Below are 25,384 nucleotides of genomic sequence, written 5' to 3'. Positions count from 1 at the left end.
ACTTCGATGCTCGGGGGGGGCGGAGAGGTTGGCGGGCCTTTTTTTTCGCCCGATTTACCGCCGGGAGACCGGAGTTGCCACCGATATTAGGAGGAGTAGTAGAAGTAATATATTAATTATAGACTAGATATATACTATATACCAGATACTAAGAGTACTCGGTGTGATCACTATAGTTTATTTTATTTCATTTCATTTGACTTTGTGACTAGCATATATTCATTGAACTCATCTCGTCGCAACATGCCCTTGCCCTTGCCCATGCGGCTCTTGGCCTCCGAGTCCAGCTCGTACAGCATATCACAGCAACTCTACCAACACGATCAGGTTCGCAATTTACAACTGATTGGCCAAAATAACTCTATTGTAACCAATCTCCAATGCCCCTCACCATCCTTATCACCTCAATATGAGCCCGTTCCCCTTCATCGCACGCCTCGTCCCCGCGGCAGCGCACTCTCCCGACTGCGCGTAGATGACCCTCGTGTTGCATATCGACCTGTCGTCGAGCCGCGCGTTGTACCACGAGCCGCGCCTCTGGTGGTGCCTCGCGTTGTGCCCCGTGTTGTGCCTCGCGTTGAGTATTTCGATGTTGGTTTAGAGGAGATGGTGCTAGGCGGGTGCTCGACAAAAGATGTGTCCGTAGTTCTGATGACCAGCTCGTTAATGGACATGTTTAACCGGTAGCTAATTTAGTGACCAGTCACCACTCACAAGAAAGTCATCTCGCCGTCATCGGCTGGTCGGGCAGCTTCGGACTCTTCTGCTTCTGCTTCTGAAATTAGCGATCGGTCCTCGAAGATTCCATCACCATCCAACACCCTCATTACCTTTTTGTGCCTCCGCCTGCTTAGCTCTCTTGAATGAATCGGAAATCGGAGCCTATAAAGTTCTTCCCATCAGCATTTTATCCAAAGCTCGCGGGTTGCATCTTCAATCATCGTGTGTGTCTCTCTGGCCGTACCTCGGGGAAATCCACGCAGAAAGCGTTCATATTCAATCCGTACAGGAAGCTGGCGAAGCTCTCACTGAACCGAGTCAAACTCTCGTGCATCAGCTGTAGGTGCATGAAATTGGCCTCCAGGTCTGCCATGGAGTCGGCGAGCTCCGCAAACTGAGGCTCCAGGGCATTAATGGCAGGTTGGTTGTATCCCGAGGCACTGATGCTGTGGCCATATCCGTGAGCTTCTCGTAGTGATGAGCGTGAGCTAGGACGTAGCGGTGTCGTAGGGCGCGAGGAGGGCCGTGGTCGCGAGGACGATGGTACAGGTGCGCCGTCCATTGTTTATGTTGTGGGTGAGGGTCGCGATGGAGTGTTTGCGAGGAAATTCCGAGGCTTCACAAGGCGGTAGAGTGGGGGGGGAAGGGGATTTTGACACAGGGTGTATTGGGCCAACGAGGAAGAGGGCAATAGGAGTGGATTTTTAGGGGCGATTCGGTTCGAGTTGAGTGCAAAGTGGATGAAGATCTTCCCCCCGCCGCATCGCGAAAAAAGGAGCCACTGCGGGATGGGATGACTTCACCGGTCTAACGGTAGTTGCAGTTGCATTTTAAAGAGGTGGGGAGGGTTTATACTCGTATAGCGTACTGTTAGATCTACTAGTAGAACTGACAGAATCTATGTCTTATGAGTTCAATTCTTCTCAATTGTATTGTTTTCCATCAGCAATCCTAGATGTACAATACTCGTAGTCGAACTCGTAGTTGTGTTATTGTAGTAATGTACGTTTGTAGGCGAATCCACCCGCAACGCTCCTCCGTCATCGCATAGCCCTGCTTGTCTCACTCGTCTTTTTCCATTTCCACCCACACTCACCTCCAGGCTTCAGATTGGGTTTCAGGTTTTCCTTTTTTTTTTTTCTGCAAGCCTTCCCGGTTCTCGCCACATGCGCGCCAGCTCCATTCTGCGCCGGCGCATCCAACCCTCGGCGAAATCCCTCGCCTCCCCCGGACGCGCACAGATCGTTCGCTCATACGGCCATCTTCCCCGATCCCATCTCGTTCCCTCCTACCCGCGCAGCACGAACAGAGAACCGCTTCGTCCCTTTGGATCTCAATCTCCCTGCTTGCTGTTGGTGGAGGTGCCTGGGCCCATAATTACTTCACGTCCAACGACTTATCATCATCCGCACATACCCGGTCCCCGCCGCAAGAACCCTTCCTCGGTGTTATCGATACCCTCAAAACCATGCCCGTCGAACCAGCTCCAGGCACCGTCGGGACCCTGACCCCGGAGCAGGAGGCCAAACTCCAAGAACTCTGGGTCATGACGTTGAAGGTCTTCGGCGTCGACATCCAGGCCCTTGAAACTGAGGCCAAGGACAAGGAGAGCGCGGACGTTGCTGCAGCCAACGCGTCTAAGAAAGAAAAGCCCTCAAAACGTCGATGGGGAATCTGGGGTCGTAGCAACGACGATGGCGACGACGATTCGAAGAGTGTCTCCTCCGCGAGCGGAATCACCGCTAGCCTTGCCTCGATCAACGTCTCCGACAGCAGCGATGACAAGTATGGTCAATCCAAGGAATTCCAACAGGCCCTAGTCGACATGTCACCCGAGGAGATCCGCACAGCTTTCTGGAATATGGTCAAGCAGGATCACCCGGATGGATTGCTACTCCGGTTCCTGCGCGCGCGCAAATGGGATGTCAAGAAGGCATTGGTCATGATGATTTCCACCATGCGCTGGCGCTTACAGGATGTTCACGTGGATGATGATATTATGGCCAATGGAGAAGCCACAGCTGTGAAGTTGTCGCAAAGCTCGGACGCGACGGAGAAGAAGAAGGGCGAGGAGTTCTTGTTCCAGATGCGCAAGGGTAAGAGTTTCTTGCACGGTGTGGACAAATTTGGTCGTCCTATTTGCGTTGTTCGTGTTCGCCTGCACCATGCTTCGGATCAAGAGGTCGATACCTTGGAACGCTTTACCGTCTATACCATTGAAACTGCCCGTCTACTGCTGGCGCCTCCTGTTGAAACTGCTGTAAGTAATACCGCACGTCTCGATGAGAAAGATAGCTGACGATACATAGACCATTATTTTTGATATGACCGACTTTGGAATGGCCAATATGGTGAGCGTCCTGCCTTGCCGATCTGACGAACACCACGATTGCTAACCAATTCCTCCAGGACTATACCCCCGTGAAATTCATGATCAAGTGCTTTGAAGCCAATTACCCCGAGTCCCTGGGATCCGTACTCATTCACAAGGCTCCTTGGGTTTTCTCCAGTATCTGGAGCATCATCAAGGGCTGGCTAGATCCCGTTGTGGCTGCAAAGATCCACTTCACCAAGAACCGCGAAGACTTAGAAGCCTTTATCCCGCCCAGCCAAATTATGAAAGAGCTAGAGGGCGGAGAGGACTGGGAATACAAATATGTCGAGCCTGAGGCAGGCGAAAACAGCAAGATGGAAGATACGGAGACTCGCGATAAGCTGACCTCCGAGCGTCAGGAACTTGCCAAGGACATTCAAAAGTCCACGATTGAGTGGATCCAAGCTAGCTTCAAGCAGGAGAACGAGGCTGCTTCTGCCGCTAAAGAAAAGCGTGATGGTCAGATTGAGCATCTTCGCAAACAGTATTGGGAGCTCGACCCATATATTCGAACTCGCTCGCTTTATGACAGACTTAACATTGTTCAAGGGAACGGCAAGATCGATTTCTATCCCGGCTCGGAGAAGAAGAAGACCGAGACCGAAGAACAAACTCCTGTCAGTGAGGCAACTGCATAAGCAAATATTTCAGCTGTTTGATTTCGGCAATGCTCGGGTTTTGGTGAGCATGTGCTAGTCTCTGTCTGGCTTGAGAGGTGTGCACATTGCATGGATTTGTAGTATATACCTGTACGGGTTCTGGTTCTATGTGAGACACTATAGATCAAATACAAAGTATTGTGGAGGATCATAAAATTAACAGAGCCAATTGAATGGATCTTGTTGGGTTAATGGTGTCTGCTTTGAATAGAGTAGCTTTTTCCTACTAGTATGCTCCTCCTATATCTTTGGGGCTAAATGAACGGCAACCTATTGGGTTTTTTTACATCTTAGCCTTGAGCTCCTCGTGGAGGGCCTTCAACTTGTCCATGTCCGTGGCCTGAGTGGGCCAGCCGATGCTCATGCCTTCCTTCTCGTTGGGTTTGGGGATCTGTGACCTGTCAGTAAATATCTTCGGAAATGGGATACCAGGACAGGATCGGGAAACTGATCGAATGCGGTCGACCATGTATTTTGAAGTCACATACCATGTGAAAGTGAACCTGATCCAAGATTGTTAGCATAATGATTGATCAGTGTCGGCGAACATTCTACTTACGTGGTCAACGACCTGGTGAGCAATACGGCCATTGTTCTGCAGGATGTTGAAGTCGGTGGCACCACTAGCCTTGGCAATCTTCTTTGCAACGGGCTATCATAAACATCAAGTTAGCCATATGATCTTGCAGTGCCAGCATCTCCGCACAGCAGCCCCTGTCGTGCAGCTAGGGACCTTGGGGGTTGGCGACCCAGGTCAAGTCGCTGACCCCAGGAGCTCCCAACTGCATCAACTACCCTCCTGTGACGATTTCACCAAACTCCCATCCCATCTATAATAAATCGATTGGATAATTGGTCACTCACCAGGATCTCAAGCAGGTCCTCGTCGGGGATATCGGTCAGCTTCTCGCCGTGGAACTTGGGGATAACGAGCTGTTCATCACGCGGTTAGCCTTTGCTTTCCACCAAACTATTGCTTGCCACCATATTCTGAGGACGAGATGGAATCGATGTAAGAAGGTTGATGTGCAAAGAAGCGCAGCATCGAATTTAGGTACACGCGCCCGTGCGGGGAAGGGTACACAAAAGAGACGTACAGCGTGGCCACGGCTGAGGGGCTGAATATCGAGGAAGGCAAAGACCTTGTCACTCTCGAAGAGCTTGAAGGAAGGGATATCACCTGGACGGTAGTGTCAGCGATATTCTCGGCGACGGAATCGGTCGGGAGGAGGGGTTGAGGGGGAAATGTGGTGCAGCAAATACAGCTATAACATACCCTTGATAATCTTGCAAAAGATGCAGGCAGCGGAAGACATAGTAGAGGTGGAAGACAGTTAATTCTTTTTTTTTGTAGGTGGAGGTGGAAGTTAAGGTCGGGGCAATTGAAGAAGTGTTGCAGGACGACTTGGGGTAGCTGGGCAACTTGAATCGAGCTGAAGTCATATGCGGGGTGGGGGGGAATAATTCCTGAGAAAAGGAAAACAGAAAGGTGCGGCCGGCGGGAATTGAACGGGAGGGGCCGGGGGTGCGCTCCAGGGAAGCAAGGAAGGCAAGAGCAGGGTTATATAACACAATTGGGAAGCACACCCGAGGAGTGGGACAAGCTAGTACAGAACCCATTTCTTGCCTTTTACCAGAGATGGCCGTGGTTTGCCCACAATACTCCTCTTCTCAATCTTTGGATATCCACGCTACGACATAGCCGTCGTTTGTATTTTGGTTTTTTTTGGTCGATTTTGATTTCTCTCAGTGAATTGAATTTATATCTTGAATTTTAAGCCAAATTTCTGTGCTTGAGTATGGTTTGTTGGCTGTCTTGATTTTGGAGGCCGTGTACGTAGATTCCGCCGGGGCGTGTACATACACAGGCGCAGAACCCGGACACCTACGGAGTACTAACTAGTTACTAGGTACAAGCCTCGATCCCACTATTGCAGTTTGGTTTGTGAGTGTCTAGAATCAATCTTGTCATCTTCTATTGAATATTTATACGTAATTTCTCTTACTATGGATCTGTATCTCAATAATATATCGACGTATTTCTTTTGGACGCCTGCCATTCAAGTTGATTGCTGATTTCCGCCGGGCACTGATTACGAAGTATACTAGTGGTCGATAGAATACAATTCCAAGTAACGGAAGCAACACATTAGAACACTTCAAGGCTCTATTAAATATACCAGTCAATTATTCTCAAGTCAGCTTGGCAAAACCCAAGGTGAGATTCCAGGGTGAGCAAACCATACTTCGCAAGCTCAGACGTGCGGTTTTTGCCCTCAAAATTGAATATAAATTGATAATTGAAGATTAAAAATAGAAAGTTGTTTAGCCTGTAGAAGAGGACAATTTCAAAGCGAGACTTCCATGGTAGCATTCTACGAGTTATCAAGTTATGTACATGATACCCTAGATGACGCTGGTTGGGTGCGCAGCCAATCATAACCTGCACATTGTCAGACTCTTCGAGGGCGTCAAAGGGCAGTACCTCTGTACCGTGCCACGCTATTGTATCTGCTGGCTAGGAATCCGATTGGAATTAGTAATTGAACACCATAAGCAATTGATTTTGTTAGAATTCCAATAACTCTCCAAGACAGCTTCTCCAGCTTCTCCGTGCCAGTGTGGGTTCCCAATGCGGCTAGCGCGTGGTCCCGTGCATCTTCCCGACATCCTCACTCACGAAACCTCGCTGCCCTCCCCTCACTACTCTCCCCTCAATACATACGCAGGTCTTGCGAGATACCCCCGGTCAGAGACCATGCAGAAGTCTCGGACCATTCAGTCGGCCCTTGGGTCGCGGGCTTTTGCCCCCATCCCGCGCGTGCAGGTTCAGTTCCAGCGCCGCAACATCCAGGACGTTGCCATTTCCCGCACCGGTCGACCTATCCTGAAGGTCCAGGGTGGCCGGTAAGTACTCAATGGCGCTTCTCTTCCGATGTGAAAACGATTGTATGCTAACCGCTTGCTCTCCACAGCTCTTCCCTCGGAGGTACCTAACCCTTGCGCTTCGATCCTACCTTTCGTCCACAATGCTCATTCAATTCCAGGTCACACTGCGACTGTCTTCGGTGCCACTGGCATGCTCGGTCGCTACATCGTCAACCGCCTTGGTACGTCCAGAAGCGCCAAAATTTGGAGTTCAATGGATGGTCAGCTAACATCCCGCAGCTTCCCAGGGATGCAATGTCGTGATTCCTTACCGAGAGGAGATGGCCAAGCGTCACTTGAAGGTCACCGGTGATCTCGGACGTGTTACCTTCCTTGTATGCGATTCGCCTGCCAAATTTATACGGAAAAGCGGGACCTGTTCTGATTGCATATAGGAATACGACCTGCGTAACACCCAGTCCATCGAAGAGAGTGTTCGTCACTCCGACGTTGTCTACAACCTTGTCGGTCGCCAACACCCCACAAAGTGAGTGTCAATGCGAAATCTGTGAGGTGGTAGCAATATATTGACCGCAGATCAGGAACTTCTCCTACACTGACGTTCACGTTGATGGTGCGGAGCGCATCGCCGAAGCTGTCGCCAAATACGATGTGGATCGATTCATCCACGTTTCATCCTACAACGCCAGCCGCGACTCGCCCTCTGAGTACTGGGCCACCAAGGTTGGTTGATTCGTCTTGCGTTTCTTGCGCGGTCACTTACCATCTTCTAGGCCTGGGGTGAGGAAGTTGTCCGCAACATCTACCCCGAGACGACCATTGTTCGCCCCGCCCCGATGTTCGGATTCGAGGACAACCTCCTTCACAAGCTCGCTCGCTTCACTCATGTCTTCACTGCCAACAGCATGCAGGAGCGCTTCTGGCCCGTCCACGTAAGTTGTCAAATATGACTTCAATGTGAATTTTACTAACCCACCCCCTCCAGGCCCCCCAGGTCGGACACGCCCTTGAGCTGATGCTGCACGACGAGAGCACCGTTGGCCAGACTTTTGAGCTCTACGGCCCTACCAACTACTCCATGGCCGAACTTTCCGAGCTTGTTGAGCGGGAGATCGTTAAGAACCGTACCCCCCTCAACATCCCCAAGTTCATCGCCAAGCCCGCCGCCTACTACCTTAACAAGGCTCTCTGGTGGCCCACCGTGTCCGCCGATGAGATTGAGCGCGAGTTCCACGACCAGGTCATTGACCCTACGGCCAAGACCTTCAAGGATCTGGGCATTGAAAAGACTCCTGAGGTCACCGACATGATTTTCGAGTATCTGGTAAGTGCCTCCTCAACTTCAGAGCTCAACCGTATGGCATGGAAATCTAACAGCCCTACAGAAAGGCTACCGTAAGTCCGCCTACTACGACCTGCCTCCTATGACCGAGAAGGAGCGCCGGGAAGAGAAGAAGTATCTCCACGTGCTGGACGACCAGTAGTTTGTTTCAATATGTACATAAGCCATCCTAGAAGTCAATTTCCTTGTGTTTCTTTTTACTCAAATCGAGCTTCCCTTGTAATAATTATTAGCTACCTATCACTGCAATTGCGAGTGAGTCAACTCTGCAATGCAGGTGAGGACTCGGACATTCGGCATAACTTCAAGCTTCCAATGGAGCTCCGCCCCGCAATCCCGCAGTGGGACATTTCCACCATTTGAACCTCCCACCTCAACCTCATTGCACATCACAATGGCACCCTCAATCCTCCTCTTGAAGACCAGATCTTCCCCAAACGACGGTTATGACGATTACTTCTCCGCAAACAATTATACTCCAACCTTCGTGCCCGTCCTCGAACACCGATTCCACACCTCCAACCTCGCCGAAGTCCGCGAACTCTTCGCGTCCGGCGCATTCAACCCAGAGGCAGAGAATACCAAATCCACACAAATAAATACCTATGAACACACAGTGGTCCCATCAAAGCATTATGGAGGCATGATATTCACCAGCCAGCGCGCGGTGGAGGGATTCGCGCATATGATTGAAGAACACGGACGTATGTTTCACACACGAGAAAGAATTAGCTTCAAATCGCAGCTAGGAAAGAAGCTAACCAGATCTCTTCATTCATAAACAGTCCCATCCATCCCCTCAATCCCCCTCTATACCGTCGGTCCCGCAACAGCCCGAACCCTCACCACTCTCCGCGACAAGTATCTCCCCACCAGCACGATTCACGGCGCAGATACCGGCACGGGCGAGAATTTGGCATATATGATGCTGGACCACTATAATGATCTCCAGAAAACGGGCACTTCTGCGACTTCCTCCACTTCGTCGCATCCTCCGCCAAAACCGGGGTTACTCTTCCTAGTTGGTGAACAGCGTAGGGATATTATTCCAAAGACACTCATGAATCCTATGCTCCCGGAGTCAAAGCGCATTGATGTCCAAGAAATCGTCGTCTATGAGACTGGTGAAATGGATTCATTCGAGACGGATTTCAAGACACATGTGCAAGGGTATAACGGGGAAGAAGGTATGTGGGTTGTGGTATTTTCGCCGTCGGGATGCGAGGCAATGTTGAGGGTACTACAACTTGGTCCGTTTGCTGCGACTGCGACTGCGAATGCGACTGCGGCAGAAGATGGGTCGAAGAGGAAGGTCTTTGTTGCGACTATTGGGCCTACGACGCGAGACCATTTAAGGAATAAGTTTGGTTTTGAGCCGGATGTTTGTGCGGAGAAGCCAAATCCTGAGGGTGTCGCGGAGGGAATTCGGAGGTTTATGGCGGGATTGAATAATTGATCCATGCTAGACTGTATAGTACTCTCTGATTGTGACCCCTTCTGCTTTATACTTACTAGTATTTACTGCTACTTTCATGATAGTATCTATTATAGACTGTATGTATATATAGGTCCGAGCGAATACTACGTTGTGTCTGATGAACATTGCTGATCGCTCGTGAATTGCTATCCAGGCCTATCTAACTATGGCGATCGCTGACTGAATTTGATTGCATTGGATTTGATTGGATTGCATGCTTGAAAATCACTCCCATATTGACACCTGCTTTGTTTACCGCATGATTTCCTCATAAATAAGCACTGAAAGGTAAGTCGTTAGTCGGGGAAGGATTCTACTGGGTACACGCGGGATGCCATACCTTTCAATTGCTCCTTGCTCAGAGCATCCTTGTTCTTGTCGAAATCGAAGAATCCCTCAGGAATGGGCGGCGCCGTTGGCTCATCCTCAGGGTCGTGGTACGGCTCCAGATATGGGTGGCGCAGGGCGTCCTCGACGGAGATACGCTTGGCCGGGTTGAAGGCCAGCAGCTTTTCAAGCAGATCCAAGGCCAGGTCGTTGCTCTTGGGGAAGAGAGCCCGGAAGGGAATCTTCTTCTTAAAGGGGAGGGAGCGAATGTACTCGCGTGCTCTTCGGGACTTGATGCCGTAGTAATCTTCCATCGTGGGGGTACCGAGGACGTCCAGAATCAGGGTCAGCTGGTGGTGGTCTGAATCATGTGTTAGCTAGAATGCAAGTGACCGGGGGAGTTATATGCTTCCGTACAGTCCTTTCCGGGGAACAGAGGCTTGCCGCTCAGCATCTCGGCCAGGATACAGCCAACACTCCATACATCAATGGCCTTGGTGTACTCCTTGAATGTCAACATAATCTCCGGGGCACGGTACCAACGAGTGGCAACGTATTCCGTCATGAATCCGGAGTTGTCGTCGGTGGACGCGGCGGATCGCGCCAGACCGAAGTCGCAGACTTTCAGGTCGCAATTGGCGTTGAGCAGGAGGTTGGATGGTTTCAGATCACGGTGGAGAACGTTGGCTGAGTGCATGGCCTTGAGCGCCCGCAGGGTTTGGTAAATAAAGTATTGACAGTGGTCGTCCGACAGATCTTGTGTGCGAATGACTCGATGCATATCAGTCTCCATGAGTTCCTAAGATCGGGTTAGTGACATCTCCATCAAATAGCCTTCATGGCTACTCTGCCATTGCACATGCGCACCTGAATCAAATACACTTCGTTGAAGCCCTCGTAATTGCGGGGTCGTTGGATATCCAGGATGGAGATAATGTTTTCGTGGTTGAAATAGCGCAGCAGCTTCATTTCACGGAGTGTGCGCAGACAAAACATGGAGTGGTCGAACGGGGTAATCTTCTTGATGGCGACCTTCTGGCCAGACGGCTTGTGGATGGCGGAGCTGAGATGATATGAGCTTGGGGGGAATCTCCATCGACCAGAGAAAAAGGTCGACTACTTACCAGACCACGCCGTAAGCACCCTCACCAATCACATCCTGAATTTCATACTGGTCGGACACGTTGAAGGAAATCTTCCGCGATCCTCCCGCTGGGGGGTTCTGTTGACCCATGACGCCGACTCTGAGATGCTGTTTGCGATTGTTAGCTTTTTGAACTAATTTTGCTAACCAAAAAAGAATGCGCGAGAGACGAGTGGCCTTGAGTCGATCCATCCGGTGTCATGAAGGGTACTGCAGCGTACTACAGTGGTCCTAGAGATGGGCCTGATGGGTCGATCCGCAGCCATTTATCTGAAGAGACATGGAGCTTCCGAGCGAAAGTGTTCCAGAGACAGCTCCAGCGCCACTAGATGGAATTCAAACGGTGCGGGATTTCCATCATGAGGGAGGCCTGGAGCAGAGCTTACCTTTTTGTTTGCGCGGGGGTGAATGGGTGTAGTTTTAATCCTTTGGCAGTCGCGGACTGTTGACGATGGTCGAAGAATTCGGGCGCCAGGCTCGAAAGTTGAGAAATAATTGAGCGATGCGAGTCAGGGGCAGGGTTCGGACGAAAGAAGGAGAAAGAAGAGACCGAGCTCTGCGCCAGTATCGGATAGGAGGGGAACGGCGGAGATGGAGGGGTTTCGGGAAGTCTGGGCGGGTTAGACAAGGTCAACAGAGCCGAGGCGGGAAGCAGATAGCAGATGGTGGGTGAACTCACGAGAGACTGGATCAAAGGATGAAAGAGAGAGGTGGGAGATGTTCAGTGAAAGATGTATCCAAAAATCCAAGAGGTTCCAGGTTCAGGATGAGGTTCACGGCTGGCGAGAAGGTGGGGAGAAGAGCAAATGGGACTCAGCCACCGCAGGAAGGTGGGGCAGTAAGCTGTTTGGTTGCGATCAGGGGCAGGGAGAGTCGGTGGAGCGCTACTGTGTCGTAAAGATTGACGATCGGGCAGTAGGATCAGACCAGTGATTTGTGATTTGTGGTTTCAGGTTGGGGCTGGAAGTCTGGAAGACTGGAAGTTTGGGAGTTTGGAGAGTTTGGGAGTCTGGGGGGAGGTGTGGTTGTTTACAAGGTTCGGCTCCACCAGGTGCCGTGGTAGGAGAGTACAGTATAGTATAGTATGAGTATACAGTACTGTATACTCTGTAGTATAGGTATAGTTACAATAGATAACTAGTATAGAGATACTTTCAGTACTCCGTACTCCGTACTGTGTACAGTATGTGAGTAGGTTAGATCGACATCGCTGAAGCCACCAGCGCCAAATGCTCGAAACACGACGCTACTGTCGGAGCTGGTCACTATCACAGTGACTCGCCGGCTCCACTGCGTACTCCGTCGTGAACCTGAGGAAGCCCTGATTGGCACCCGCCAACCATCCTGGTTTCACCACTCAATACGGGCGCGCTATTGGCGTGCTATCTTTGGGCTATTGGCTTTCCCTCTCTGCCCTGTGGTTCTTGGGCCCATCCTGCTGGGTCTACTACTACGAGTATGTAATATTAAACCATGTCAAATCATACAGCAAAAGAAAAGAAATAATATCATTTTCGGGAACAAGCTATTCGTAAATGTTATACTTCCCCCTCTACTCCATTCACATTCCCAAATATCTGTCATCTGCCCCCCTTCACCCTCGAGGTCCAAGCTCTATTTGGTACAAGGGAGATAGCTAGATCGAGTTCAATCGAAATACACCCCCATGGACGTGACCAGAATCACTGCACGACCTGCATGGTGTCAGATACAGACTCACTTCATCTCCAGGAAAAGAAATCGAGAATGAAAACAGCTCATACCTTCTCCCGCAGTGTCGTCATCCACTGCTCCAGGCTGACACTCTGGTCGGCGCGGTCCTCCACCAACATCGTTTGGGCCCAGAGACGCAGTCCTGGTTCACCATCCTCACGCACCACATACAGATGGGGGACGATGATGGACCCGGCACCCTTGGATTTGTGGTCCCGGCTCTTCTCAATCACAGCCCGCACCCGTTGGTTGTACTCATTCTCCACTTCTGGCAGCGTAGATTTGCCCACGCGCAGTTGGCTCTTGTCCGGCACGCCAAAGACATCCTCGATCAGCTGCGGGACCGCCTGGTGACCGACCCACAGGAACTGAGTTTGTCCGTCGTCAATCAAGTAGAGACCGTACGAAACCAGACGACCAGAGGACAGGTTGGTGGCCGGCGGCAACACAATCTCGCCAGTTTGCGGGTCCGAAAAACCGGCGTTGTCAGGCATATCATGCAGCGAGTAAAGCTTGGGGTAGATGTATTGGATGAGCAATGGGAGGGGTAGCGTAGACAGAAGGCACAAAGAGGCGGACCGCATATCCGTGGGGATTTGGGCAGACTTGCGAAGTCCAAGCTAGAAAGGAATTAGCATCCAAGGGAGGTGGATCAGAGGGCCGGGGATAGGAAGAGAAAGAGAAAACCTACGTTTTTGATCAACGCCAGAAACAGGACAGGCAAGCCACGCAGGTTGGCCGGGAATTGAAGACCACCGCCGCTGACGCTGCCGCCAGCAAGCTCCTTGCGATAAGTTGTCAAGAGCTCGATCATCTTGGCTTGCAAGGCCTCGCGAGCTGGCTCGAGACCGCTGCTCAGGACACGCTCGACGGCCTTGTGGCTGAAGAAGGTGGCCACGGCCTGCTGGTCAGCAGAAGCATAGATGTCGGCAAGGTTGTTAGTGCTTGGCAAAGCAAGAGTAAGGACTCTGATCCTGCGTTCGCCGTTACAAGTAGTGTGGAGGACGGCAGCCTGCAGACAGACGACAGGCTTGGTCACGGTCTCGTCGATCGCCACCTCGACAACGTATGCTTGGTCGCGAGGGAAAGCAGGGAAGGCGCACAGATCAGAACTACGGTTGAAGAAATTTCCGTAGAAAGTGTTCATCCGCAGACCTGTGGTAGCACGAACACGGAGAACAGCCTCCAGACCGATTTCAGAGGAAAGATAGTCGGAAAACTGGCGTGCGAACTTCATGGCATCCTCCGGGCGAGTCGCTGACCACCCAGGTTCGAAGTAAGTTTGACCTCCAGTGTACCTTGGTAAACAACTGAGAGATGCCACGTCTTGATACTGGGATGAGAAGAGGAACATGTCGACAGACACCTGAGCCTTGGAGCATTCCACGGCGAAGCTCTTGTAGAAAGCGCTGGCGGTTTGCAAAAGGCTCGATTCCTTGCTTGTGCCCAAAACCTTCTTATCCTCACGCATAGTCAGAGCACCCGTTCCAAGGTTGGGTAGTGTCGCACTGAGGACGGTCATCTTTCCACCGACGGGAGAAATCAACTTATAGCCAGCCTGCAGAGCCGATCCCATGGCACAGCCACTGTTCTGGGTATCCTGGTACATATCCTGCAATTTGTCAAGGAAGATCTCAATGTTCTCCCGACTTTCGCTCAAGGTCACCAGGAGGTCATTGGGAGTAGGCAGGAAAGGCTCATCAAGGTCGCTAATCACAAGCATCCTAGGCTCAGAGCTTCCAGAGTTATCGCGGGGAATACTGAAGAAGTGCAAGCTGGAGTCCACCGCAATAAAGCCCAATCTAGTCCGTCGGTCCGCATTAGGGATGCGGTCAAGGCTTTCCTTGATGGTACGGGCAGTGGTAGCCAAGAGACCGCTAGTGACGGATGCATAGCTCACATCGATCAAGAAAGTGTAGACGAGGGGCTGCGGCGGGCGCACCATGTACTCCTGGGGGGCAATAAATTCCACCATGCTGTGGTTCAGGTCCGAGCGCAATGACCGATCAGCCGGCTTTTGCAGAGTCGAATCCCAGTCGAATGCCTGGGGTACATCATTGGTCAAATTGCACATGTTACAACGCCAGCGGTGGCCATGGTCGAGGAATGTCACGAAAGGGTTGATATAAGAACGACAGCGGCGGCATCGGGAAATAACTTGGTCGCTTATCACAGGGATAGGGTCCTCGGCGTCGTGCAACGAAGCGTATGGCTGAATTACTAAAGCGAATGGGAGCTTTGATTTCTTGAGCAAAGAATTGGTGGTTGGGACCGCATTCAGGGTGGAGCGCATGTATTTGGTCGGGCAATTGGCTTCGGGGGAGGGGAAAACACTGGTCTGTTGGGAGGGCCATTAGTATCTTATTCATCGATGCGAGGTGGGTCAAAGGTCATCAACATACACCCGGGGGCAAGAGAATAGGAGGAGGAGGGTAGTCCAGCTCGGCGACATTGAATGGCTGCGAAATGAGATCTGTCGGGTAGAGGGTGTTCAGTTGAACTGGGCGCTGAGCCGCAGCGGCGGGCTGTTGCTGTTGAGGAGGAAGAACATGGTGCGGCTCCGACATTCCCATTGCGCCGAATTGCTGGGTCATCCCCGAAATGCTACCAGAAGCCTGGTGGCCATATGCTGGTGCTGGCGGGGCCTGTTGCATCTGGCTGGGGTCAGCTCCTCCATAGGCTGGTGCTGGTTGCTGATATGCGACAGGCTGCGCTTGTTGAGGGTATGCGCCATAAGCACCGCCCGCGGTGGGCTGTCCCCCGAGTGCAGCATTGGCACCAGATCCAAACTCGAATGCCTCACCAGCGTACGTTCTCTTCTTCTTGCCGGCCTGGGCTAGGGGCGCTCCTTGCGGGGGGACGGGTGACTGTGCGGGATCCGGAGAGCCATAAGCCGGCTGGGCATACCCTTCCTGGGGAGGGTAGTCCCCCTGTGGAGCGGACATGGAGATGTACGGCGGTCGAAGGTCACCGGAATGGAGTTCCTTGGGGGGAAGAATATGGCGGGTGGTGAGAGTTGATAATGGGGGATTGGGGGGGTACAGGCGCGGGTTGACAGCTTCGCTAGAACCCCACAATCAGCGTAAGCAATGGCCAGGGAAGGTAGAAGCGGGGAGATGAAATCCGCGATGAGCAGGAGATCCAAATGAAAACACTTCTAGTAATGAGAGGGAGTTGCGTACCTCGAGAACACCACGAGGGGGGTTTAGCACTGGCACAGAGAGGCGGTGATGGAAGGTGGCCACAACCTCACACTAAAGCTGTGGCTCATCAGCCAATCATGGGGCCGCATCTGAGAGGGCTGCCTACAGTGGTAGTAGGACTATTGTCATGTAGGAATTAGATATTAAATATTTGGGATTCATTTGAAAGTACTTTTATTGCAGTTATCTAGTGTGATTGCATGTTTAGTACTAGGTATACAGTATTCAAGCACTACCGTGGTGAGGTAGCTACCTAGGTAGGTACTAGATCGAGAAATATATCAACAGCCGAGATACTACTAGAGGAGTAGCACTAGTAGTACCTCGGCCAACCTTGGAACTCAATATATGCAAAGCTGGAACGTTTGAATTTATAGTATAAAATAAATATAATAAATATATTAAATAAAATAAATAAAAGACATAATTTAAATTCCACATGGAACTAGTCGCCCATATACTAACTACACCGCACAACTAAAATGACAAGCGTTTGGAGAATACCATCGGTTGTCGTGCCAACCCTCTCCGACTCGCCCGTGGCCCATCGACAAACGCTGCGAACCGCAGCAAACACCTCCACTCCACTGCACGACCCCTCGACTTTCACCCCATAGGTAGGTAGTTCTTTTTCTTGTTGGAGGACTTGTTGGGTTTCTCTTGTCTTTTCTTATTTGTTCGCATCGCGTTCTCGCATTTCGACGCCTTCTTTTCCTTCGCGATACCCTGTTTCAAGAAACGTGAATGTTCGAGCTGCCATCATGAGCGTCCGAGTCGTTGCGCGTGTCCGACCTCTTCTCAAGTCCGAGCGGGAACTCGATGTCATTGTTCGCACCGGTACATCTGCCACCACCACCGAGGCCAAACTGCGAGAGACCGAGAATGGCGACCGAAAGCTGGCCGCGTTGAGAGACCGGGATAACGTCGTGCGGATCCCCAACCCCAAAAACGAGGGCGAGGAATACACCTTCAATTTCAATGCCGTGTACGATTCCGACGTGGTGCAGCAGGAGCTTTTTGACGCGGAAGGTAGGCTCCTGATACACCTTCGCCTGGAGACTGGCAATCAACATTGAGGGAAAGGATACTGATCGTTTGTCACAGTGGCGCCCACCATCAAACACCTCTTCAATGGTTTCGATGTCACTCTCTTCGCCTACGGGGTTACTGGAACCGGGAAAACACATACCATGCGCGGCGGTAAAAGCCTTGCAGACAGAGGTGTGATCCCGCGTCTCCTGAGCGGTATCTACAGGCGCAGTCGGAAAATTGAAAAGGATACTAACGGCGAAACAACGGTGAAGGTGTTGCTGAGCTACTACGAGATTTACAATGACAAGGTGTACGATTTGTTTGAACCACCAGAGAAGCGTACCCTGGCCGGCTTGCCACTCCGGGACAACGGCGGCAAGACAGTGGTTTGCGGGCTGACCGAGAAGCCTTGCACAAATCTGAAGGAGTTCGAAGGACTTTACGACCAAGCGAACAACAACCGGTCGACCTCCGCAACTAAGGTATGTCTCATTCAATTCCAAGAGCGCGACTGCAATGACTAACACAATGTCTTTCTAGTTGAACGCCCACTCCTCTCGTTCGCATGCAATCCTGGGCGTGAAGATCGCTATCACCTCCTCGGACAAGACCATCGTCAGCAAAGCCTCTGCCATTGATCTTGCAGGCTCGGAAGACAATCGCCGGACGGAGAATGACAAGGAGCGCATGGTGGAATCGGCCAGTATCAACAAGAGTCTTTTCGTCCTTGCCCAGTGTGTCGAGGCAATCACCAAAAAGCAGCACCGCATTCCGTACCGCGAATCAAAGATGACCCGAATCCTGTCACTCGGACAGAACAACGGCCTCACCGTGATGATTCTCAACCTGGCTCCAGTGCGATCGTACCATTTAGACACAATCAGTTCCCTGAGTGTCGCCAACCGTACCAGGAAGATCGAAGTGCGCGAAATTGAGAATGATCCGATCTTCAAAGGACCTGCCAGGCCATCCATGCGTCCTTCTTTGGCAGCCTCTCGCCAGCCGTTGCGCCCTCTTACTGCAACAGTCAATGTGAACATGCCTGCTCCTGTCGCAAAGGATTCGGCCAAGAAAGACGAGGAAAAGCCGCTGAAGGCTTTCAGTGTGTTCTCTGACCGACCACAACATAAACCTCTCACCCAGATCCGGAAGCCTGAGCCGCTTAAGAGAACGTCTTTTTACGCCGATGGGCCCACGATGCGCTCAATCAAGCCGCCGCGCCAGACACTGGCCCCCATCCCGTCCGAGCCTAGCTTTTGTGACCTTTCTGCCGCTAAAATTGAGGAGATGGTGGAGAAGAAAGTTGAAGAGATGCTCGCGGTCCGAGCCGTCAGCGAGCAGTCGCGCCATAATCAGGTACAGGAGCTGAACGACCAGCTTCAACGCCGTCTGGCCCAGTTAGAACAGCGCATCGAAGGAACCGAAGATGCACGCGCAGAGGGGCTATCCTATCTTCTCATGGCCAAGCAGCACCAGGCCCGCGGCGAGAACAGTTCCGCTCTCAAAATGTATCAACTCGCATTACCTCATTTCCCTCACAACGAGAAGCTGGTCTCCAAGATTGCTGCTCTGAAAGAGCGTATGCAAGGGAAGCCTTCAGCTCGGCCTTCCGTCACAGCCGCTTCCCCTCCTCCCAAGGGCAGATTCGGAAGCATGCTCTCCCTGAAGAAGGAGCCTACCCTCACTCTTGGAAAGCGTCAGGCAGAAGATGAGTCCTATATGGATCAGACTGTGGATGCCATTTCGGATGACGAAAGCAGCTTCATGGATGGGCCTCGTCCTAAGAAGAAGCGTAACACGGAGTCTCTTCATCAAAACGATCTCGATCTTGATGCTCTCGACGACTTTGACCCCACCGTCTCGCCTAAGACGATCCACCTACTGTCGATCATCAACTCGCGCGATGTGAGCCAGATCCAGCTATTGAAGGGAGTCGGTATGAAGAAGGCGGAAGCTATCGTTGACTGTCTCTGCGAGATGGACCAGTCATCGGTGAGCACCGATGATATGGAGATGGTCTCCGACCAGCCTCAGTTCCAACTGAGCAGCCTGGCGGAATTGAGTACATTGAAGGGGGTGGGTGTTCGTACCGTTGAGAGCATGCGCAGTGGGGTGTTTGTCTGATTGCTATTTATGTTTGCATCTTTTGGCCTTTGGCATTTTAAACTCGGGCATCTGGGGACCTTTTTTTGATATATGCATCTTCCTTCAGCGACGGTGCTGGGGCGTTTTGTTATGGCCAGCTGCATGCAGGCTTGGAGTTATCTACTAGGAGAATGAAATGAAATACAAGTTCCGAAATACTTTCTGCATTTCAAGTGAAAATCTATAGTAAAGGTTGTATTTGCCGTGTCTGATATTGGCCTTTTCCACTAAGGCACTTTCAATGCATCGGCCTTATTATTTCCCGACTCACAAGACAAGACACATATCAAACTTTCTTCAAATTAACACCTCCAACAACGATCCGCGCAGCAATGAACAGCGTTGCACCGGCTATCATAACCACGCCGCTGAAAATCTGCAGCTTTTCATATGAACCATGCAGCATATCCGGGACCAATGCTCCACCAATCGGGGAGCCAGTCAGTGCGGCTATCGAAATAATCGAGAAGCAAGTTCCGTTGCGAATGCCAACTTCGCGGAGGTCGGAGATTTGAGCAATTAGTGCGGGTGCAAGAGAGACGAACGCTCCAGAGCCGAAGCCATACAGTGCGCTGAATACTATTATGGGGGCATTGGCGCGAGCCGGAAGCCATAGGGCCAGCACGAGGATTCCGGAGAGATAGCTGAAGACGATCATTACGTTGTACCGACCTACACGGTCTGCCAGATATCCTGGAAGAGTACGGCCGAAAATACTAGTGGTTATTAGAGATTGATCATGCAAGAAGAGCCAATAGACCTGGAGATGGGGATTTGGCTTACCTAGCTGCGTTCAGAATCGGAATGAGATATTGAGACATGTTCTGTGACATGCCATACCGTTCTCCGGAGGTAATAACAAACGTAAAGGGCAAGAACATGCCCCAGAAGAAGCAAAAAGCCGCGGCAACAGTCAATACGAATTTAATATCGTGCAGTGGGCGAATGAAGTTCATCACGTCGAATCCTTTCTTCTGCGGTTTCAATCTTGATTTTAGGGTGACATTGGCAATAACCAACATAAAGAGGACTAGAAATGCGCAGATACGCATTGCCCAGCCGAAACCGACTTGCGGAATCAGTTTTGATACCATGATTGGGAAGATCACGCCTCCCAAACTAGATCCCAGAGGCCGTGACGCCGAGCGCGAAGGCTCGGCGCTTCGCGAACCAGCCACTGACAGAGTTGATTGATGCATTAAAGACAGCGCTAGCACCGAGAGGGCTGCAGATGCCCTGGGCGAGAATGAATTGATAGTACTCTGTTGACAGGGAGGCCATCATGAGACCGAAGACATGGAGGAAAGTCCCCGCCAGCAAGATCCATCGTGGTCCATAATTGTCAAAGAGGGTACCAAATAGTGGACCAGCAAAGAACATGACAAAAGTTTCGAGAGACGGGATCCAGGCCACCGTGCTAGGAGTGAGATGACTTAATTGGTTTCTTTCATAGTATGCTTGGAAAACACCGATACCTATGGCAATGTGAGTAGGGCTGTTGTTTGTCCACATCCCGATGATATAAACTGGTACTTACAGTTAATCCACCCAAAGCTGACGAATAAACCACAGAAAGCTCCCAGTACGGTCATCCATGCCTGAAAACCTCCATCTGGTGGGGGACCTGGAGGTGGAGGTCCTTGTGAGTCTGAGGCTTGGATAGTTTTCTCCGAGGCTTTGGGAATGGTATCTGGAGATTCCGAGGCGACGAATTCTGTTCCCCTCTTCTGATCTGACGGGTGTGTTCCCTTCTCCAAGTCATCATCAAGCTGCACGCTCATGGCGGGGGTGGAGTGTTCCGAAGATATGGCGTTGGTGGTCGCACTGGCGATGGATGGGAGGTCCTGATCACGAATTGAGGCGGCCATACCCACCACCGTCTCCTGATTTCGAACACGGCTCTCGATCTGGTTGAAATATTTGGTATCGCTTGGCCTGAAATCACAAGACGGTAATCACTGGGAACTTGTGCGACAAGCAAGTAGTGTGGTGGAGGTGGTGTTGATGGCGGGTGTATACTAAGCGGGTGTGAATGTAAGAAACCCCAGGGGAAGGCAGATCGGCGTATCGAATTTGAGCAGAAGAAGCAGGTGAGAAGAGAAGGCGGGGTATGAAAACAGGGGACGGAGAATCAAATTAAAATTCAGGGATGTTCTCGAATCCAGAGAGTAGGAGAGATGAAGAAAGACTTTCGGATTGTTCCACGGCAACAAAAATCGACTGGAACTCTAAACATTAAAAGCCGGGAAAATGCTAGAGTTTTGAGTCATGAACAAATAACTACCTGAAGAGACTTGGGGAAATGCTGGTCATATAGTCAGGGTAAAAGTAGTTTGATGTACAAGATCATCGCGGACCCTCGGCCTCGCGTCAAGCTAACGCCGAGCACGATCTTCGTATTGGGTCTAACCCCAAAAAGTAGGGGTTGGCGAACTGGAGCACACAATTTTGGGCTGACCTCTCGGATCCGTACCTCTAAAGTCATGAGCTCCGATCTTAAATCCGGACTGCTTGTATCAGGCAGAATAGTAGATAGGTGAGCAGGGTTAGGGTTCCCTGTCCTTTCCAATGGTGGTGTGGTGTGAACCTTGGAACATGTGAAATAATTCAAGATTTGCCGGAGAGAAAAGAGAAAGGTAGTCAGACTATTCAAGCATACATCTATCCAATTGGAAAGCTCGAAGCTTCCCTTTTATTTTTTGTATTTCTGAAAATAGGAGATCTGATAACTTTAACGCCCCACGGTCGCCCCGGGGAACTGATTAGATGTGCTTAAGGTTGCTTTTTACCTCGTGGCTATCTCTGGTCTGGTTGCAATCGAGATGACGCATTTCTTTTTCATTTATCTTCCGGAGTAAGATTGTTTAATATAATACTACGTTCTATCATTCAGTCCCATTTCCATACTTCACCACATCAGCCCTATTAGTAGGTAGTAGTTATTGATGCATGTGGAAGGGTTCTTTTCCCATTCAAGTTGTCGACCCTCATTGGAAAAACAAGAAACACTGGCAGTACTGGCGTTTAATATACGCCAACATTTTGTGGGGAAGCCTTAACAACGAGTTGGTCGGAAATGACTTTATCCAGCCATGTCAACCCCTCCAGCAGACCGAGGGACATCCAACATTCCCCTCAACCCTCGATCTCGAATATCATTCCCACCATGAACCGACAATTGCCAGAAGGAGGCCAAACTTTGGTCTACTCCACCGTCGGCGACCATGAGATTAAGCTTGACTATTACCTTCCTCGTGCTAATGGGGCTTTACCTGCGGTGATCTACTACCATGGCGGCGGCATGACGGCAGGTTCACGTCGTGGGGGAGGTCTCCCTCACTGGCTATTTGGTGAGTAATCGAATGAATGCAACACCAGAGATAGTGAATCATCCACCTAGCTAATCGATTTTTGAACGCTGAAAAAAAGCCCACTGCCAGGAGAAAGGCTACATCTTCATCTCGGCAGATTACCGTCTCTGCCACCCTACCACAGCTCTCGATCAAATTGAGGACGCAAGGAATTTATTCCAATTTATTACCAGCACGCATTTCAACAACATTCTACCAGAGTCTACCACCATCGACTTCACCCGTATCGCCGTCAGCGGCTTTTCAGCAGGCGCATACTCAGCCCGCGCAGCATGCATCTACGCCAGCCCTAAGCCCGCCGCACTGATCTCCGTCTACGGACTCGGTGGCAATGTCCTTCTAGATCACTGGACACGCGCCCGCCCACCAACATCCATTGCGAAGTTTGTCGACCTGAACGCTGTTCCAGAGCTTTTGGCAGACAAGACAGTTGTCAGCGACGATGTGTCCGTGGGAGGGCCTTTATCGCGACGCTTCGCACTCACAGTCCACTGGGAAATTTCCGGAACGATGCTGGATGGTATCTTCGGACGAGATGGCCTTGGTAGAGATCTGGACAAGGTGGACTATGAGCAGCGAGCTGCGGCGTTTCCTTCGGACCTGAAATCGGGTCTTTTGCAGTCGTTCGTGGGCGACTCTTATCCGCCTTCTATTTTTGTGCATGGGACTGCGGATGAGGTTGTTCCTCCCAGGAAAGCATTGACCAACATGAGCAGTTGAAAGGTTTGGGAGTTAAGTCGGAACTCTTGCTTGTTGAGGATGGACCGCATGGTTTGGAAGCGTTCTCGACTGATCCTACATCGGTGGTCTCGAGTCGTTCGAAGGAGGCGTATGGTAAAGCGTTGAACTTCATTGATGATCTTTTCAGTGGATTGCAGAAGTCGGCTCTGTAGATGTATCTAGATACAGAGACCCACAGAAGGATCTCAATACAACAGCCTCGAAGCCGGATTTGTCGGCGGATTGTAGCGACAGGCCAAGGAACCGTGTTTGTAATCCATGGATGTCGTCTCTTCACAGCCACGTATAGTGATACAACTTGAATACTCGGCCCTAATAATTGACACACCGAAGCTCGATTATCTCAACGAAGGAAACATAATGATTGATCTAACGACACATGGCCGAAGTTCGAAGATTTTCGCAATACTGTACAGGATGTCGCAAACCAGTCAAAGAGAAACCGCCTCTAGGTCATGAAAAAAATTCCAACGCAAAGAAATAACTTGTGAAGAGAGCCTCTAGATGGCCTTAGTGTGGCCAATCTCTTCGATCTCAACCTTACCGTCCTTGCGGATCTTGGCAATGCTTTGGCTGATTCCCGCAATCTCCTGGTTCAGGTCCTCCACCGACCGAGCGATCTCCGGGACACCGTTTACAGCTGCCTCCGCCTCTTTTCTTGATTGAGATTCCACCTGCTGAGGGGGGCGGGTCAGTCCTCGAGGGGAGTCAGCGATTTCGTTGACTTCGCGGCCGGACAGAACATCATTTACGCGGGGTCCGCGGGATTGCACGAGAACAGTCGCGGGCCCGTCAAATTGAAGGAAGAGCTGACAGAGGGCATAAATGTTAGTGCGAGTCGGTCACAAACGTGGCAGAAAGAAACTCACCCTGTCTCCCCAGATGGTCATTCGAGACCATGTCCGAAGCTTGTGAAGAAATCTCATGGTGTTCTTCCATGTGTTTGAGTCGGACATGTCACGAATGAATTTGTTACCCTGTAGAAGTCTGGGCAGGGTCTTCAGGCCTGGAACTTGGAAGTTCAGGGTTGTGGACTTGAAACGATAAGGCCGAGGTGGGTTCGAGGACATGGTATAGGCAACGACGTTGCTGCGAATGATATTAGCGTTGACAAGGAATCATCACGATGGCGAATAAATTACCTGGGATGGGCGATATACTGCTCGCCATCTTTCAAATCCACAGAGTATATCTGGCCATTTCCGACAAGGGCCATCAATCCTCGCCCAGTGATTTCGGAACTACCCCAGTGAGACAAGCTCTGCACAAATTAGCTCAATTCGATACCAGATCCATGGCATATGGGCGTAGCATACCAGGCTAGTGTTGATTGTTGGCTTAATGGATAAAGACCGGCCTGTCCATGCCAGCAATGCACGCCGTTGGGCGACCATCCAATCCACAGAACCATTAAGATTCACCACGGCGAAGGAGGTATTTGGAGACCGAACGGAGATGAGGGCTGTGACTGGGCTCGCCGAGGAGACCTAAATGTCGTTAATTGCGGGTTCGTCGTAAGGAGTGAGTGAATATCATGCGACACACCTTCTGGTACAGAAATGGGGTGCCGACAACAGCCCTGCGGAAGGGTTCTAGAACGCTCAACGTTGAAACCACCTGCGATGGGTAGTTAGCACGCCACAACCTATCAACATGCAAACTTCTCCAGTTCGTTCGTTGCGTACATTGTCTGCCTTTCCACTCAATCCGACCAGAGTTCCGCGGCGCGTGTATAGGTTTTGCGAAGGCGAGAGGGCGACCGAAAGGAGCGAGTATGGCGCACCGACAACATCAAACCGGGCATCTAGTTCGATTCATTAGTGCATGATCAAACAGGCTGTACTGGAAGTCACCATGTAACATCATACCTCGAGATTCCGCCGAGCTAGGCGTGTTGGCGAGGGGCAAGTGGTCCCCGTTGACCGTGGGCTCCTCGGAGGGAGTCGCGCGAATCTGAATGCATCTCGCGTGTCGGGAGGCACGAGGGACCACTCTAGTCCAAGACAGAGTCCGAACACCTCGCTGAAGGACTGGACGCATGGTTCCAGACACAATGAGCGAGTGATGGCAGGAAAATGGACTTTACGTCAGAGTTGGAGCTGATGCGCAAAGCAGCCGCTGATTGCGTCGGGAAATCGTGGCGCCGAAGGTCCTCCGCAGCCCCAAACTAACTACTACCAAAGTACACCACGTCCGCCGCCGATTGCGACAGCAACTACTGAAGCTCCCACCGGGGGATTTTGCCTT

The 25,384-nt window shown here is 51.1% G+C and overlaps 11 protein-coding genes across 11 annotated transcripts; 5 read left to right on the top strand and 6 right to left on the bottom strand.

The window, feature by feature from the left end:
• Positions 1-425: 425 nt before the first annotated feature.
• On the bottom strand, positions 426-1,282 carry N7509_006752 (DASH complex subunit DAM1; the record flags this gene model as incomplete). Its single annotated transcript, XM_056631389.1, has 4 exons — positions 426-648; positions 715-769; positions 831-882; positions 965-1,282. The coding sequence occupies 4 exons, from the start codon at positions 1,280-1,282 to the stop codon at positions 426-428; spliced, it is 648 nt and encodes a 215-aa protein (XP_056486940.1).
• Positions 1,283-1,886: 604 nt separating this feature from the next.
• N7509_006751 (CRAL-TRIO domain-containing protein) lies at positions 1,887-3,732 on the top strand (the record flags this gene model as incomplete). The annotated part of the gene is made up of 4 exons (XM_056631388.1): positions 1,887-1,964; positions 2,021-2,980; positions 3,030-3,071; positions 3,130-3,732. 4 exons carry the CDS (start codon positions 1,887-1,889, stop codon positions 3,730-3,732), a joined length of 1,683 nt encoding a protein of 560 aa, XP_056486939.1.
• A 304-nt stretch (positions 3,733-4,036) lies between these two features.
• On the bottom strand, positions 4,037-5,069 carry N7509_006750 (HIT family protein; the record flags this gene model as incomplete). The annotated part of the gene is made up of 6 exons (XM_056631387.1): positions 4,037-4,144; positions 4,242-4,256; positions 4,313-4,405; positions 4,618-4,686; positions 4,851-4,933; positions 5,030-5,069. The coding sequence occupies 6 exons, from the start codon at positions 5,067-5,069 to the stop codon at positions 4,037-4,039; spliced, it is 408 nt and encodes a 135-aa protein (XP_056486938.1).
• Positions 5,070-6,385: 1,316 nt separating this feature from the next.
• Positions 6,386-8,126, top strand: N7509_006749 (complex I NDUFA9 subunit family protein; the record flags this gene model as incomplete). The annotated part of the gene is made up of 9 exons (XM_056631386.1): positions 6,386-6,660; positions 6,729-6,742; positions 6,801-6,863; positions 6,922-7,016; positions 7,077-7,168; positions 7,224-7,365; positions 7,416-7,574; positions 7,628-7,966; positions 8,028-8,126. 9 exons carry the CDS (start codon positions 6,386-6,388, stop codon positions 8,124-8,126), a joined length of 1,278 nt encoding a protein of 425 aa, XP_056486937.1.
• Positions 8,127-8,378: 252 nt separating this feature from the next.
• N7509_006748 (uroporphyrinogen-III synthase HEM4) lies at positions 8,379-9,440 on the top strand (the record flags this gene model as incomplete). The annotated part of the gene is made up of 2 exons (XM_056631385.1): positions 8,379-8,688; positions 8,770-9,440. The coding sequence occupies 2 exons, from the start codon at positions 8,379-8,381 to the stop codon at positions 9,438-9,440; spliced, it is 981 nt and encodes a 326-aa protein (XP_056486936.1).
• A 317-nt stretch (positions 9,441-9,757) lies between these two features.
• N7509_006747 (mitogen-activated protein kinase) lies at positions 9,758-11,022 on the bottom strand (the record flags this gene model as incomplete). The annotated part of the gene is made up of 4 exons (XM_056631384.1): positions 9,758-10,149; positions 10,206-10,587; positions 10,656-10,851; positions 10,913-11,022. The coding sequence occupies 4 exons, from the start codon at positions 11,020-11,022 to the stop codon at positions 9,758-9,760; spliced, it is 1,080 nt and encodes a 359-aa protein (XP_056486935.1).
• A 1,592-nt stretch (positions 11,023-12,614) lies between these two features.
• Positions 12,615-15,590, bottom strand: N7509_006746 (COPII subunit SEC24; the record flags this gene model as incomplete). Its single annotated transcript, XM_056631383.1, has 4 exons — positions 12,615-12,626; positions 12,696-13,265; positions 13,337-14,983; positions 15,048-15,590. 4 exons carry the CDS (start codon positions 15,588-15,590, stop codon positions 12,615-12,617), a joined length of 2,772 nt encoding a protein of 923 aa, XP_056486934.1.
• A 1,019-nt stretch (positions 15,591-16,609) lies between these two features.
• N7509_006745 (kinesin family protein) lies at positions 16,610-19,004 on the top strand (the record flags this gene model as incomplete). The annotated part of the gene is made up of 3 exons (XM_056631382.1): positions 16,610-16,877; positions 16,953-17,362; positions 17,421-19,004. 3 exons carry the CDS (start codon positions 16,610-16,612, stop codon positions 19,002-19,004), a joined length of 2,262 nt encoding a protein of 753 aa, XP_056486933.1.
• A 307-nt stretch (positions 19,005-19,311) lies between these two features.
• N7509_006744 (monocarboxylate permease) lies at positions 19,312-20,806 on the bottom strand (the record flags this gene model as incomplete). The annotated part of the gene is made up of 4 exons (XM_056631381.1): positions 19,312-19,741; positions 19,809-20,144; positions 20,197-20,500; positions 20,563-20,806. 4 exons carry the CDS (start codon positions 20,804-20,806, stop codon positions 19,312-19,314), a joined length of 1,314 nt encoding a protein of 437 aa, XP_056486932.1.
• Positions 20,807-22,191: 1,385 nt separating this feature from the next.
• On the top strand, positions 22,192-23,289 carry N7509_006743 (alpha/beta hydrolase; the record flags this gene model as incomplete). The annotated part of the gene is given in 3 exon segments (XM_056631380.1): positions 22,192-22,375; positions 22,455-23,077; positions 23,089-23,289. The coding sequence occupies 3 exon segments, from the start codon at positions 22,192-22,194 to the stop codon at positions 23,287-23,289; spliced, it is 1,008 nt and encodes a 335-aa protein (XP_056486931.1).
• A 348-nt stretch (positions 23,290-23,637) lies between these two features.
• N7509_006742 (AIM24 family protein) lies at positions 23,638-25,177 on the bottom strand (the record flags this gene model as incomplete). Its single annotated transcript, XM_056631379.1, has 7 exons — positions 23,638-23,946; positions 24,007-24,226; positions 24,280-24,398; positions 24,454-24,624; positions 24,683-24,754; positions 24,823-24,941; positions 25,006-25,177. 7 exons carry the CDS (start codon positions 25,175-25,177, stop codon positions 23,638-23,640), a joined length of 1,182 nt encoding a protein of 393 aa, XP_056486930.1.
• Between the last annotated feature and the right edge of the window lie 207 nt (positions 25,178-25,384).

Source organism: Penicillium cosmopolitanum (assembly GCF_028827165.1).
Source record: "Penicillium cosmopolitanum strain IBT 29677 chromosome Unknown utg000008l:1.0-4398992.0:1.0-4402845.0, whole genome shotgun sequence".
Classification (NCBI taxonomy): Eukaryota; Fungi; Ascomycota; class Eurotiomycetes; order Eurotiales; family Aspergillaceae; genus Penicillium; species Penicillium cosmopolitanum.
Note: the sequence above shows the minus strand (reverse complement) of the source record. Positions and strands in the feature narration are given on the sequence as shown.